General features: G+C 39.2%; 1 protein-coding gene across 3 annotated transcripts in view; it reads right to left on the bottom strand.

Annotated features, from left to right (window-relative positions):
• Nucleotides 1-16,717, bottom strand: part of LOC119559666 (tyrosine-protein phosphatase non-receptor type 21) — a 239,737-nt gene that overhangs the window by 149,823 nt on the left and 73,197 nt on the right. For 2 of the 3 annotated variants that reach the window (XM_037872722.1, XM_037872723.1), the window contains exon 2: nucleotides 9,076-11,002. In XM_037872722.1, the coding sequence (XP_037728650.1) occupies nucleotides 9,076-11,002 (1,927 nt within the window). Of the gene's footprint in view, nucleotides 1-1,251; nucleotides 1,454-1,512; nucleotides 1,594-9,075; nucleotides 11,003-16,717 lie in introns of those variants that run through there. The other variant, XR_005220908.1, reaches the window with a different exon arrangement.

Genomic DNA, 16,717 nt, shown 5'->3' with positions numbered 1-16,717 from the left:
GAGTTATGGTCATTCTGCAATCGTCAATGGAAAGCACTGACACGCGGTCGGCCTGCCGACCAAGCTAGTGTTTATGGTACAGTTAAGTCCCTCGGTTCTGTTATACATTTATTTGAATAAAGAGCACTTGGGTCGTAAGCCTTACTTCGGCCATCGCCGTTATCTTATTCGCATTTCACCCACTGAGCTTAAGGCCAGGGGTATAGAGGGGCAGTCACCCTCGCAACATAAACTTCCATTGACACATCAGCACGCCCCTACCGGTGCCTTATCATCAGCGGTCATCTAGGAGCAGTATTGTTGCCCAGCCGCCAATTCCCAACTAACTACTCGGACAGCAGCCACCCAGCGACTGCCCTACCACTCAGCAAACACCCTACCGGTTCACGCCATCAGCGGCACATCTAGGAGCAGCATTGTTGCCCGGCCGCCAATTCTGAACTAACCACTTGGACAGCAGCCACCCAGCGGCTGCCATACCACCCAGGAAGCACCCTACCGGTGTCACGCCATCAGCGGCCATCTAGAAGCAGCATTGCTGCCCGGCCGCCAATTCTCAACTAACCACTTGGACAGCAGCCACCCAGCGGCTGCCATACCACCCAACAAGCACCCTACCGGTGCCACGTCATCATCGGCCCGTTCAGGAGCAGCACCGATACTGAGCCACCAACATTTAAATATAACTTGCATGCGCCGAAGCAAGAGTTTCTTAGAGAAAGCGCATCAAAAGAAAACGTTAAGGCGCGGGGCATGCAGACAGGCCCCCGGTTACTCTGCATTTAGTTTCTAACCGTATTGTTGCTTTTTCGGCAATTGTTTTGGCATAGGGCCCTGCACTGCATTTGTTTTTGTGCCAATATTTTAAAACATTATTTTTGGATTGACTCATTCGCTTTGTTGAGATCCACGATGAAAGCGCTTCCAATCGAGGTACTCGCTGCCAATCTGTTTGAAAGAAATTCAAAGGATTATATCCCTACTTGGCCATGCCTTTAAGAAAACAACAAACTCAAAAAACACGGCAACAGCTCATTCTCTTTGCAATTTTTGGTCACCTAAGTGCCTTTAGCTGGACGAGTTTCGCACGCTACCAATAATGATGACAACATATACAAATCTGTGCTAAGACATTATAAAAATATTAAGATTTTTAATTTTTTAATTTTGCTCACGTGGCAACAACAAAATAAGAATGCAGGCTCTGGGAAAATTTTGGGAGATTTATGGGGGTATTAAGACACTCTGGCAATTTAAGCCAACCCCTTGGTGAAAAAAATTATGTTGTGCTCCCAAGACGCTGACAGCCGATAGATATGTGGTAGTCGTTGTTGTTCCGTGGCCACAGCTAGCGTCTTTAGCGATCGCCCGCTGCGTTCTGACTGCTTCGCAAGCGTTTTTTTGAAGCCCAGAAATTTAAAATTGTTATCCTCTGGACGAAACCACCAAAGAACTGCAAAATTAATTTTTTAATTAATTTCTGTCTTAACCACTCAAGCCTAACCACCTTACCCGAAGGCTTTGCCGTTTTAACGGAATGGTTTGCTATTGAGCCCAGGAAAACAGATCCGTTGCTTGTCTTCCTAAAGGTCACTATTGGAAATAAAAATACATTTATACAAATCCCCGCGCTATATCGCTAGGCATTGCCAATATGTTGCGAATCTTAGGCACATGTTTTGGGAATATACTTTTTGCAACATTTGTATTATTATCTACGCGATAGCTAAAGCGCCCATTACAATATTGATTTAAAAATATATATTTTTTACCCGTTACTCGTAGAGTAAACGGGTATACTAGATTCGTCGGAAAGTAAGTAACATTCAGAGGGAAGCGTTTCAGACCCCATAAAGTATATATATTCTTAATCAGGATCATTAGCCGAGTCGATCTAGCCATGTCCGTCTGTCCGCCCGTCCGTCTGTCCGGATTAGCGCTGATATCTCGCAAACTATAGGAGCTAGAATATTGGGAATTGGCATTAAGGTTCTTTGGCTTTCTGCGCAGTGCCAGGTGCTAAGCCCACTCTAACGCCCACAATCGCCCATAACGCTAAAACCCGTCTAGCTCCCACATTTTTTAATATTTGGTTAAGAAATATTATTAAGTCCTTTATTATCAATGCCCATCTACATGCCAAAAATAATTAAAATCTGACCATTCAATAACAAGTTATAACCAAACAAAAGCTAATAATTAGCAAGCTCATTAAAGTGCGAGAGGGATGGAGATATATTCATACAGAAAATGGGCAGCTTACGAAATTCACTATTGCCACCTAGGTTTCACGTTATGTGGCGTGTTAGTGAAATCTCGTAAACAGCCGATAGGAATGCACGATAGGTGGCGCTTATTTGTTAGCTGAGTAACGGGTAACTGATAGTCGAGGCCATTGAATATAGCGTTTGCTGTTGTTTTCATATTACATGTATGTACTATAATAAAATTATATGTGTAAATGAAATTTATTAAAAAACTGTGAATATATATATATTTATGTATTTATATATTAACTTTTTAAATTATTTAGTGTTTTGAATAATTTAAATAAATATATTTTTTTTATTTTTTTGATATTTATTCCGAAACTTAGTTTTATAAATGTGCACACAATGTAAATAGTACCATATTAATTTAAAATATTTAGTAGTAGAAGAAGTTTTTTCACAAATACCGACCCCTCACCCTTATTTTACGGATGTAAATCTGTGTCGCCAACACAAATACAATAAAAATCAAGACTAGCATTTACAGTTGCGGCAACAATAATAGCACCAATGTGTAGGCAATTCTTCTTTGAGCTACTAAATGGTCATTTTTTGGAATATTTTTATTCTGTTTGTAAGGGTAAGTAGGGTTACATATCTACTAACTAAAACAAAAGTGGTTACGCCCACAATGCGGATGGTTTTTAAAACTTCGATACATTTATCATAAAAGTAGCAAAATTATGCGGCAACAAAAATAGCACTATAAACGGTTTTCGTCTTAAAACTTCATTTGCTCAGATTTTTTGGAGGTTTTTCGTTTTGTTATATTAAGAATAAGTACTACTAAGTGAATTGGTAAAATAATGAATAAAATAGTGTTCCCAATGGATGATTAAGCGCACTGTAATGGTACAAATAGAAGGACATTCAAAAAGCCAATTTATAAGGGCAATGCAAATGATAAGTTTAGTTGAATCTTCGAATTCTTTAAAATAATGATTTGTAGTTACCTAAAACAAGAACACAAAAGAATAGCACGCAGTGCGAAAGCCGCAATGACCCCATAACTGTAAAAAAGTCATGTGCATGAATGCAAGTAGGACCCGTTTAAGCCGCCTATGAAGTTGCATTTTTTTTTTTTATTATTTGTAAGTACATAAAAAGTTGGATATAATGTACATAAACAAAAATGATGCGCTTGACGTCCAAAAAAAAAATCTCCCTAGACTGCAGAGCATGGGTGAATTTGAAATACGAGTCTTAAATAAGGCCCACAATTAAAGGAAAACTCTTTTATGGTCTGCCGGCGGAAAATTGCTTATGTTTAGATGAAAAAGGCTTAAAATACACCTCAGATAACCTACAAATCAAAAATTGAGTTCCCAATTCACATTTGCAAAGAATAATAATGGTGAAGCAAATATCATGGTATGGGCATATACTCGTACTATAATAATGGTACCATGTCATAATGTAAGCCCATACAGGATCAACATGTAAACTTTGATAGCTCAGAAATTATGATGCAATTATATTCGTAATACAAAATTATTTTATTTTGGAAGCTTTACCACGATTATAAACCAAAAAAAATCTGATAGAGAGTCGTCTAAAGTATCAAAACCCTTAAGCTAAATGGTATAATGGGGACCTTTTAAGCCCCAGAACTAAAATAAATCTAAAATCTTTGCAGAAATGTTAAAAAACTATGTTTTTAATGCAAAACTGAAGAAAAAAATCTGCCCTGGAGCTATTTTGAAAGAGTCAAACAACAATTTTGCCAAGGAAAGGTTCTGGTGTCTAGTGACGTCAGGTCGGTCGTTGTTGTTGTTGTTGTTGAAGCCCAAGCTTTAGAACAATATTTTTTTTACCTTAAGATGTATAAAATCATACATTTCAATCAAAAAAAATTTTCAAATCGCGGTTATTTTTAAGTTTTTTAAGCCTTTTCTTTAAGTGGTGCTATTTTTGTTGCCGCATAATTTAGCTACTTTTATGATAAATGTATCGAAGTTTTAAAAACCGTCCGCATTGTGGGCGTAACCACTTTTGTTTTAGTTAGTAGATATGTAACCCTACTTACCCTTACAAACAGAATAAAAATATTGCAAAAAATGACCATTTAGTAGCACAAAGAAGAATTGCCTACACATTGGTGCTATTTTTGTTGCCGCAGCTGTAGGTGCGTAAACCGATTACGCTGGGCAAAGCCACACGACCGTTTATTTATTATATGTTGTAACATATGAAATCACGAAAGACATTCCATACGACAAAAGAGTATAAGGCACGCGTGATATCAGACCTGACTTCGACACATTTTGTATGAGCTGTCACTAGTAAAAAAGCTGTCACGCGTGCGTCAATCAGTTGATTCACGGGTAAAATCTAACGTGTTGTGTTTACTCACACAAGCAAGTGTATTTAATTTTTGTATTTTAACGCTGGTAACTTTGTGTAAGCGGAGGGAGCGTAATTTTCGTCGCCATTAAATATGAAAAGTCAATAATAAAATAGCGGTAGACCAAAATATATTTCTATATAGTGGAATTTAAAAAATGTCAATTGTTTCTTGTAATATTTTGACATATTTAATAATTTTATGGAGACAAGTTTGGTTTAAATCTTTTTAACTACTGTTAAGAACAGTTTCTTAAATTCGGATACAGTCGCGGCTGTAAAGTTAGTATGAAATGTATGGCTAAAAAGATTTTTCAATATTCAATGCCGTTCTAAAGTTACAGCGGTAACAAGGAATGCCCGGCCGAACGCTTAAAGAGAACTTGAACTTTTAAACGTGTTTTTCCCGAGTCCACGTTTTTTTTTTTTAAATTAGAATCTGTACAACAAATGTGTGGCTATCGTGTGAGTTGTTACTCGTAAAACGTTATATTCAATTCGTCGGAAAGTAGAAGGAAGTGTTTCCGACCTTATAAAGTACCTCAGGGATAGAAGTATATGTGCACTGTTTAATTTTCTTTTATTTTCTCTAAAGTTAACGGTACAGTTTTTGTAAGTACGCAGTTTTGTATTCTTATCTTATATGAACATCTCCTAATTCAATGGTCCTCTTTGGGCTTTATTCGTTGTACCGTTTTTAATAACATGTGCTGAAACTTGTGTTTTTAATAGGAAATAAGTACAAATATATGTGCAAATTGAGATTATTGTGTTATTGATAGCGAGTAAGCTAAGAAGTGTGATCTAAAAATATTTTTTAATCAGCGGAACGTAAGAAAAATAGATTGTTTATCCTTGTAGAATAAAATACTTAATATTAAGTTTGATTTTACGGTAGAATGCCACGTGGATTTGTCAGAGGAAGATCGCGGCATGATCAAAGGACTGGCTGAATCTGCCCAGACCATTTCCTATATTGCTACCAAATTTAATTGGCACAGGAATACAATTAGTAACTTCCTTAAAAATCCGGAAAGGTATGGAAAAATAAAGCGAAGCGGCAGGCCCACTGAAATCGACGAGCGGTGCAAGAGACATGGAGATAAAAGGTCAACTGAATCTTGACGTATTCAAAAGACGTATAAACCAAATTTTGAACCAAAACAAAATGGTTTCATATGGTTCACGCGACGCTGTACCAAAGGCTATTAAAGCGTCACATAACCGCTCGTATACTATTTGCTGAGCAATACAAACTTTGGTCGGGGTAGTTTAAAAAAGTTATATTGTTGGACGAAAAAAATTTAATTTAGACGGTCCTGACTCCTGTCAAAAGTACTGGCGCGACAAAAGGCAACCACGACAGATCTGCCATAAACGAAACCACGGTGGAGGATCATTAATGGTTTGGGCCGGATTTGGGTATGCTGGGAAGTCTTCACTTTCTTTTATACCGACTAGAACAAATGCAGAAATTTATATAGAGTTACTAGAAACAGTGCTCATTGAATTTGCTGGAGACATTTATGGGGATGAGTGGATATTCCAGCAAGACAACGCGCCAATCCACACAGCTCGTAAAACTAAAGACTTTCTGGCAGCTAGAAAAATACCGCTATTGCAATGGCCAGCGATCAGCCCGGACCTAAGCCCAATAGAAGATCTTTGGGGAATACTTTCTAATAAAGTTTACAGGAATGGCCGCCAGTTCGGCACAGTTAATGACCTCAAAATAGCTTTGATCAAGGAATGGGATCAAATAAATCCGACAACTCTGCAAAACTTGGCAACTTCAATGCCCAATCGGATTAATCAAATTTTTATTAAGAAAGGAAAACATATAAATTATTAAGAAGTATATTTAAAATTGTTAAAAAATTGTTTAACTTGTATTTCGAATTTTCGTGCAGTATGCACATATACTTCTTTCATATGAAATTAAAGTTCCTTATTTAATTTAAAGTTATTCTAAACGTTTACGAAAAATATATTGCTATTTTTATGTTAATATGTATTCAAGCAATATAAAAAAATTTAATCAAAAACCCAATATAATTATTATATGTTTTTTTTTTTAATAATTTCAATGCACATATACATCTTTCCCTGAGGTATACATACTCTAATCGGACGTAATCTTTAAATGGCGTTTAGCACCCCCCTCACTTTTTTCCGCACCATACAAAGAGAGCCGCCCTAAATACCCTTCAGCTCCAGAAATCTCTTTTCACTCGTGATTTACCAGGTACATTCGGACTGTTAGAGGGCGTGGTAAAATTTTAGGTCAATTTATAGGTTTTGACGAAACCAATACATTTCAGTTAAAATTTTTATTCTATTATTAAACTGTAGGCGCCACAGTTTTGGCTGGTTTGTAAACGTTAAAGTGGGCACACATTCGGATAACAAAATTGCGCTGAATGAAATCTTAACCCTCTAGCTCTTATAGTAGATAGACGGACATTGCCAGATCGGCTAGTGATTCTTATCAAAAATAATTATACTTAAAGGGTCGCAAACGCTTCCTTACATTACATTTACCCGATTACAATATACGTTTTTACTCAACGAGTAACGGGTCTAAAAAAACAAAGCTCGAAGATGGAATATGGCAACCTTTGTTCGGAGACAGAAGCTCTGCGGACAAGGCTACGACCAGCTGTTTCATCTCATGAAATAAGATACTTCTACGAATAATAAGGAAATTACCCTTATTTAGGTAGAAACTAAAAGTTGACATATTAAGAAAGGGAGGGTCATGACTTCATATCCGGAAAGTACTCATCAAATATAGCTAAAACCCATTTGCATTTCGCTGGCTTAGCTCGCGTTTACCTAATATAGCGAGTAATAAGAGCGCGAGAAAAAAACACAAATTTTATTTATAATGACCATATCTTTTAAGCCGATTGAAATTTCAATCTCAAGTCTTTAGCGATTATGTAGGTATAAGCCCAATGAACTAAAAATCAAACACACCCTTTCAAAGATGTGCACCTTTGGCATTACAAACTTAACAAGAAAGGAAGTTAACTTCGGCAAGCCGAAGTTTGTATACCCTTGCAGTTATAATTATTAAATTTAAAAATACAATAAGTGATATTCCCAATAGTCCCAATAGATATAATGTCAAAAAACATCAAAGCTATAATTTGATTCATATTATTTTCGAAATTCAGAACTAGTTAAAAATGTTAAAAAGCACCGAAGCTATAATTTGTTTCATATTATTCTCCCACCAATTTTCCGATCGCTCCTATGGCAGCTATATGATATAGTCGTCCAATTTTGATAAAATTAAATTCGAAATTCAGAACTAATTAAAAAATGTTATTTCCAAGCGTAGGAGGTTATATGTTAAAAAAACACCGAAGCTATAATTTGTTTCATATTATTTTCCCACCAATTTTCCGATCGTTCCTATGGCAGATATATGATATAGTCGTCCGATTTCAAAACTAATTAAAAAATCTTATTTTCAAGCTTAGGAGGTTATATGTTAAAAAACACCAAAGATTTAATTTTATAAAAATTTTTTTCCGATTATGGGAGCTATATGATATAGTTGTCCGATCCGGTTGGTTTCGACTTATACCTAAACGGAAACGTATCCTTCACTGCGTTGCAAACTTCTGACTGAAATCATAATACCCTCTGCAAGGGTATAAATATTTCCATTTCCATATTGTGCGGGTCAACTTTGTGAATAACTTTTTTAAAGGCAATGCTTACAAAGTAAAAATTAATCGAACGAGATTGCGCTGCAACTACTCCTCCATTCGGATGTGAGTTTGACACGGAACCAGAGATAAATAATTCTAGGTTTACAAAACTGTTCGCTATTTTTATATCCATTGAAGTTATCAAATTTTGATTGAATGAAATGAATTTTGCAACGAACTTTAGTTTATAATAAAACTTAATAACTCTTTAGTATTCTTAATAATTTGTTAAATATTTGAAATAATTTGGTAAATTTGTATTCAACAGCGGGGAGAATGGGTAAAGATAATAAGGTAGCATTTGCATTAGGGTTTCACACAATTTGGATACGGAAACCACGGTAGGTAGGGTATAGAACTAGCCTCTTAACAACATCGGAAAATGCTTTAAGGAAAGTAGACATGCCCCACACCTCAGTAACCCTTTTAATTAGTGCACAATAGTTGGACCCAAAGTTAAGTTACTGATAGCGGAACACTTTAATATATTCGTGTGATGGAGGTCCAGAGACTGATTGCCAAGAAATCACCCCAAACCTACTGAATGCTAGCCCTAAGACGGGTCCCGTCGGCTTTTAAATTATGGATAGAGCGGATTCAGTAATCGAATTTCTGATAGGATTCGAGATCAGGACAAGGAGCTGCCCGTTGCCTACACTACTACCTTTTGGGAAAATACCCATAACTTAACATCTACGCCCACCAGTTCAACTTTCAACTTGATGCGAGCCCCGTCTTACCTCTGGGTAACCACAGTTCCCGCAACTGCAGCAACTGCCTGGCTCATCGCCGACTGACGCAGTTGAGACATAATGGACGGCTGCTCCTCGATCATGTTGAGGTTCTCGAAAGTTCCATGCGGCGGTAAGTAGGGCTGCGAGTTTCCCATGTGGCTCACATACTGGTACTGGTGCATCATGGTGGCTCCGGAGGATGTGGGAATGTGGCCAGCATGTCCGCCCGCGGCTAGAGCTACGAACTGCCCTCCATTGAAGAGGGTGCGGTTGGAGACTAAATCCGGGGAAGACCCACTTACATAATTGCGGTACCCTTGCAGCGGGCGGGGTGTGGCCACCGCCAGGTCAGGCGTGGATGAGGAACTCAGTCGATTCACATACGGCGGGGGCGCCTTGTGTCGTATCATTTGCATTCGTTGTGAGAGCTCCAGATACGCTTGAGCCGGACTAATAGGCTGTGGATGTGACTTCGGTTGATGCTGCGTGTGATACAGGTTGATGTGATGATGGAGAGCAGCTGCCGACTGGGCTACGTCCGGATAACGATGTGCACTAAGGTGATTATACAAGTTATCGCTGTGCACACCCGGATTATGGACATCCGGCTGGGAGCCCGCATAGTACGCTTTGCCGGGCGCGGCCAATGCCAGAGTCAGGTTGTGGAACTCAGCCGAAGGAGTGCTGTACTTCAGTTGCACTGCCGTCTCGTAGTCCGGCGCAGGACGATATGTGGGCAGCAAAGCCTTAAGGCGCTCACGCTCCTCGTTATTATTGCTGCTTTCGTGGTGAAGCAAGCCACTGCTACTGCGCAGGTTGTTGTTGCTTAGATCTAGGCAGGAACTGCTTTGCCCCAACAACTGATTGGCATTAGCGACCAGCGAAATGTTCGAAGAAACTAACTGCTGCTGCTGTTGCTGAGTATGTTGCTGTTGATGCGGTGGCAGTTGTTCGGCGGCTGCTGACTCGGCGTAGTCGTACTCGACGAAACCAACAATATCCACCCCCAAAGGAGGGCTTTCCACGTCTGCGCCACTTCCCAGGCTCGATGGCGTAGCGGTGTCAATATGGCGCTTGAAGAACTTATGCTGGCTGATAGTGAGCTTCCAGAAGTATCGGGCTGTGTCCGCCTCGCCAAAAATAAAGCTTCCCACGATACTGCCGCCGCCATCCAGCTTATTTTGCTCGATCCTGATTGTTCGCTTGTCGATGGTCACCGTGTGGAAGTCCTTCCAGGGAAAATACTGCCGCCCGTTGTCCGCCCTCACCACCATCCCATTAATGGCGAGACCAAGAAGCAGATCGTTCCCGAGCGTGTCCTTTGCGGCGAAGCGGTCTTCCCCATACCCGTCCAGCTGCTGGCAGCACTGTATGTACATCTCCTCTGCTTGACTCTGACCCAGATGAGCAATTCCCGCCTGTTGCTGCAGAACTTCCACGATCAGACCCTCCAGCATGCTGTCGTCGTTGGCCAAGCCCTGCATGTTACACGGCAGGATCAGTGACTTCTTCAGGTAGTCTTTGCTCTGTTTGTCGCCCTGGTAGCTGTCGTACTCCGCCTGGCGGCAGTAGAGCGCCAGCAGTATGGCCGTGCGGATATCGCAGGCTATGCGGCCTTCATAGATGTCGCTCTTCAGCTGCAGAAAGTAGTAAAAGCGAGTGGCCTCGTCGCTCAGGTGTCGCACTCCCGTGGTCACGTAGTGTCGCACCCGCAAGTAGATCCTTGGCCCAGCTGCATACTTCTCCAGCTGCCGGCTGAGCGAGCGCTCCAGTTCGATCCATTTTAACTCGTCCTCCTTGTCCTTGCCCTTGACCAGGTAACGCAGACCAAAAAACTCCGGTTGCTGGATCAGAAGACGCTGGCAAACGTTGTCTAGACACTCCTGTCCCTTACTCTCCGAGCTGATCGTGCAGTCCACCGTGCTGGAGGTGTCTGCAATGGAGGTGAGAGTAAAATCGTGCTAAGCCATACAAAACATTCTAAATTTGCCGCACAAAAACAACAACGACACGCCGAAGTATGTAGATATATTGTATAATCTTTTTTGCGATTTGATTTTTGAACGGATTAGGCCAAAAAGAAACTAAAAGACATTGAAAAATGTTACTAAATGGCTTTTTTTATATATATGTATATAGAAGTACAAGAAGTAAGAGAAACAATTTTTTATTTTACATAAAACAAGAAAGGAAGGTAGCTTCGGCAAGCCGAAGCTTTTATACCCTTGCAGCTATAATTATTAAATTTAAAAACACAAAAAATGATAATCCCAATAGTATAAGATAATATGTCAAAAAACACCGAAGCTATAATTTGTTTCATATTATTTTATATTATATTTGTTGAACGTTGATGCACTAAGAGCAGTACAATCAAGTGGCCCAAACGACACCAAGCACCTGCTTGTTACTCTCGGACCCACTTTTATTTCGGGCAAATACGGTTCGCGAGGAAGGTACATAGAACAAACAAAGACAGGACAAAACATAGATCAACGAGACTATAGCAAATAAGCTAAGATTTTAGTTTTTAATACTGGGATAGAAGTTGAGGAACAAATTAAATGATATAGGTTGTTATAATTATTACAAAGAACGCGAAAAGGCTCATGCTGACTAAAATTAGATGAACATCGTGGCAAGTTGATAGGATAGTAGTTTCGCATTAGTCTAACAGGAACATTGAAAGTAAGGCGGCTTACCAAATCTACAGAATCAATATCGCCTCTGATAAGATTATTCATACAAATAGTACCAAGCATAGTTCTACGGCTTACTAGACTAGGCAAATTAATTAATAGCAATCTACTCGAGTAAGAAGGCAACCTGACGTTTTGATCGCAGTTCAAACCACGTAAGGCCAATTCCTACCAATTTTCCGATCGTTCCTATGGCAGCTATATGATATAGTCGTCCGATTTTGATAAAATTAAATTCAAAATTCAGAATTGATAAAAAAATGTTATTTCCAAGCGTAGGAGGTTATATAATAAAAAACACCGAAGCTATAATTTGTTTCATATTATTTTCCCACCAATTTTCCGATCGATACTATGGCAGCTATATGATATAGTCGTCCGATTTTGATACAATTAAATTCGAAATTCAGAACTAATAAAAAAATGTTATTTCCAAGCGTAGGAGGTTATATGTTAAAAAACACCGAAGCTATAATTTGTTTCATATTATTTTCCTACCAATTTTCCGATCGTTCCTATGGCAGCTATATGATATAGTCGTCCGATTTTGATAAAATTAAATTCGAAATTCAGAACTAATTAAAAAATGGTATTTCCAAGCGTAGGAGGTTATATGTTCAAAAACACCGAAGCTATAATTGTTTCATATTATTTTTCCACCAATTTTCCGATCGCTCCTATGGCAGCTATATGATATAGTCGTCCAATTTTGATAAAATTAAATTCGATTCTCAGAACTAATTAAAAAATGTTATTTCCAAGCGTAGGAGGTTATATGTTAAAAAACACCGAAGCTATAATTTGTTTCATATTATTTTCCTACCAATTTTCCGATCGTTCCTATGGCAGCTATATGATATAGTCTTCCGATTTTGATAAAATTAAATCCGAAATTCAGAACTAATTAAAAAATGTTATTTCCAAGCGTTGGAGGTTATATGTTGAAAAGCACCGAAGCTATAATTTGTTTTCATATTATTTTTCCAAAAAATTTCCGATCGTTCCTATGGCAGCTATATGATAAAGTCGTCCGATTTCGATAAAATTTAATTCAAAATTCAAAACTAATTAAAAAATGTTATTTCCAAGCTTAGGAGGTTATATGCAAAAAAACACCAAAGATATAATTTTTTTTAATTTTTTTGTCCGATTATTCCTATGGGAGCTATAAGATATAGTTGTCCGATCCGGCTGGTTCCGACTTATATACTACCTGCAAAAGATATAAGACTTTTGGGAAAGTTTCAGCCCGATAGCTTTAAAACTGAGAGACTAGTTTGCGTAGAAACGGACGGACAGACGGACATGGCTAGATCGACTCGTCTAGTCATGCTGATCAAGAATATATATACTTTATGGGGTCGGAAACGTCTCCTTCACTGCGTTGCAAACTTCTGACTGAAATCAATATACCCTCTGCAAGGGTATAAAAATAAATAAATCCCGGATAGTTGTCTAAGCAACCCTTTGCAGGCAAGATTCTTTAAAACCACAGACGATGATTTTTTAGCAAAACTTCCACAGAATTGATTTTGACAGGTTGGTTGGTTGGCCAACTGCCAACAAATGTGATTTATGAAGGGACAGATAAAGAGGTATACTATAAATTTAAATTCGCGTTGTTTTTAAAAATGGCTAGCTATCTCATATGGAGTGGTTCTTTTTTCTTAAAAAAAATTGATTTACAACTTACACCCTATATTCCTTAGTCCATCTGCCTTCCAAGACCGTTTTAATCTCTCTTAAGTCTTCCTCAGTGCATAGTTTAAAGTTTTCATCAACTCCGTCCTTAACGGCTAACGGAGCTATATAATCAGTATTTTTGTTTTACGGTATACCCTTGTGGCCTGGAATCCGCAGCACTGTCTAAGGGAATAACATGAATATCCTTTTGTTGGTCAATACTGAAATTCAAATTTCAGGCGCAAGTCTTTTACCGGCATAGCAATGCAAATCTACTATAAATAAAACTAAATCTATTTTACCATGGATGGTGTTCAAATAGGGCTTTTTTGGTTGGTTTCGACGGTAAGTTTAAAATGATACACCTCTCGATTTGTTTTCTGTTTTTTTTTTGCTAATTTTTACCTGGCAATACTGCTGTAGGCAACTTTTATTTTGTGCAGGCTAATTTGGATCAAAATTTGCAAATCTATAGATGCAATTAAAAGTGAATTTAATAGGCCTGTTATTAAGAAATAGGCGCTGTAGGGAGTTAATGTTTACTTTATTTTTACTACAAGGTGAGTTCCAAAGTAAGCATGACTTTTTGAATCTAGCGCCCTGTAGTGGCGCCATCTATATGTCAACTGGTGCGTTAGAATCTGCTATCGTTTATCGACTTTCAGTACAAATTTCATGACATTTCATCTATTGGAAGTGAGGTTATTGCGTTTTAAGTGTCAGTATGTTTTTGTCATCGGTCCGAAAATGAGCTTCGAACAAAGAGCCAACTTTAAATTTTGTTTTAAAATTGGTAAAAGTTTTACCGAAACGTTTCAATTGATGAAACAAGTTTATGGCGATGATTGCCTTGGTTGGTTTTTCAAAGTGGTCGTGAGGACATAAATGACGATGAACATGGAGAAGTCAAAAGTGAAGACAATGCTGATTTGTTTTTATGATTCCAAGGGTATTGTCCACAAAGAATTTGTTCCACCCGGCCAAAACGTTAATGCGGTATTCTACCTTGGAGTTTTGAAGCGTTTGGTGCGCCGTATTCGACGTGTTCGGCCCGAATATCGCGAAGATGGAAGTTGGCGTTTGTTGCACGATAATGCGCCGTCTCATCGATCGACGCTTGTGTCCGACTATTTGACCAAAAATCACATTTTAACCATCAACCACTCCCCGTATTCTCCTGATATGGCACCGTGCGACTTCTACCTTTTCGGAAAAATGCATTTGCCGATAAAAGGAAAGCGTTATGCAGACGTAGAGGCCATTCAAAAGGCTTGCACCGGCATACTGGCGGCCATACCGGGCAACGAGCTAAAACACTCGTTCGACATGCTTTTGGACCGTGCATAACGCTGAACGCAGAAGGAGACTATTTTGAATAAAATAAATTGATTTTGCCGAAAAAACTATTTGTTCTGTCTTTTTTTTAAAAGTCCTGTTTACTTTGGAACTCACCTTGTATGTTAAAAAACACCACAGATATAATTTTTTAAATTTTTTTTTCCTATAATTCCTATAAGAGCTATAAGATATAGTTGTCCGATCCGGCTGGTTCCGACTTATATACTACCTGCAAAAGATATAAGACTTTTGGGAAAGTTTCAGCCCGATAGCTTTAAAACTGAAAGACTAGTTTGCGTATAAACGGACGGACAGACGGACATGGCTAGATCGACTCGTCTAGTCATGCTGATAAGAATATATATATGTCGGAGATGTATAAAAATAAAGAAAATGTAAAAGAAACTGTAAAGCATTAAGAAAGAGAAAGAATAAAGAATAAAAAAAATTACGCACTAGTTTATTTGCGGTTCCTTTTATTTTCATAATTGCTGAGAGCATGGATTGAGAACGAGAGAGAGTGTCGTCTCAGCCGAGTGTGGCGTGGTCATGGTCAAGGTCAAGGTCTCTGAGAGAGAGAGAGAAGGACCAAAAAGGAATTGCAAATGAGAGAGAGAGATCAAAAGGGAATTTGCAATTGGATGAGGCAATACGCTTTGGCGTGTGCCAGAAGAAGCCGGCAGAAGGAAGCCGACTTCACTTTGCTTTTGATATCTAAACGGAGAAGACGTTGACCGCGACTCACTGCGCATCTGCAGCAAAAATGCAAGAAGGAGACCAACAAATGTCCCAGCCCCTGACATCAGAAGTGGGATCGGTTTAGGTTCAGCGTGATAGTGAATGGCGATCTCTGTTGGAAGCACAAAATCTACGATTCAGCGAAATACTAAAAACAATGCAGCAGCCTGCTTCAACAACAAGTGAAAAATCAATGAGACTGTCAAAGTTTAATCCAGACGCGGCTGAATCTGACGTCAGCGCGTGGCGCAAAACAGCCGACATGATTCTCACGGAGCATCCTCTGGAGGGCAGTGAGCTGGTTATGTCGCTGAGTGGAGCACTAGAAGGGAGCGCTTCCCAATGGCTTGTACAGATCAGCTATGCTGGCATTACCTGGCCACAATTCCAAGAGTTGTTTGTTTAGCGCTACGACGATTCTGAGACGCCGGCCGCCATCTTGTTGAACATTCTCAACGGACGGCCGAAAATATGCGAGTGTTTGTCAGCGTACGGCAGCCGATTAGTGACGTCACTTTTGACAAAATGGACATCGAGGGAATAGCTGTTTCTTTCGTGCTGGCACACACGTCACAAATCGACACTAGACTGCAGCGTCTACTGTTCACCACCAATATAACGAACATAAATTAACTACAGCAGCAATTGAAGGCGTATGCATACAGCAAGCGAAGTGAGCATCTGGCTTCAGGTCTTTCGATAGGCCCCGACAGGAAGAGATTCAAGGTACACACACCAATGAAGTGCCATTACTGTGGAATTTCGGGACACAAAGTGCTGGAATGCCGTAAAAGGAAGGCAGAACAATCAAAACCAAATCAATCGTTTTGAAGACCACTGGCGGGACGAGACAGGACTGGAGTGACTTGCTTTAAAATCGTCGGTCATATTGAATCCGCATGTATGAAGGGAACAGCAGCATCGAGTAGCAGTATGAACGAGAAGCGAGTAGATGTCTGTGCAGTGTTGGAGCCGAAAGGAATTTTATATCAATTTGGTGAGGCCTTTCCATTCTTTTTCGACTCGGGTGCCGAGTGCTCCTTAATAAAGGAAAAGTTAGCAGTCAAACTTGCCGGAAAAAGATTTAATAATTCAGTCATTCTAAAAGGAATTGGAACAAATGTTGTACACTGTAACTTACAAATACTGTCCACCATACAAATTTGTCATTTTAATTTGGAAAGCATGTT

Source organism: Drosophila subpulchrella, unplaced genomic scaffold, assembly GCF_014743375.2.
Source record: "Drosophila subpulchrella strain 33 F10 #4 breed RU33 unplaced genomic scaffold, RU_Dsub_v1.1 Primary Assembly Seq30, whole genome shotgun sequence".
Taxonomy (NCBI): Eukaryota; Metazoa; Arthropoda; class Insecta; order Diptera; family Drosophilidae; genus Drosophila; species Drosophila subpulchrella.
Note: the sequence above shows the minus strand (reverse complement) of the source record. Positions and strands in the feature narration are given on the sequence as shown.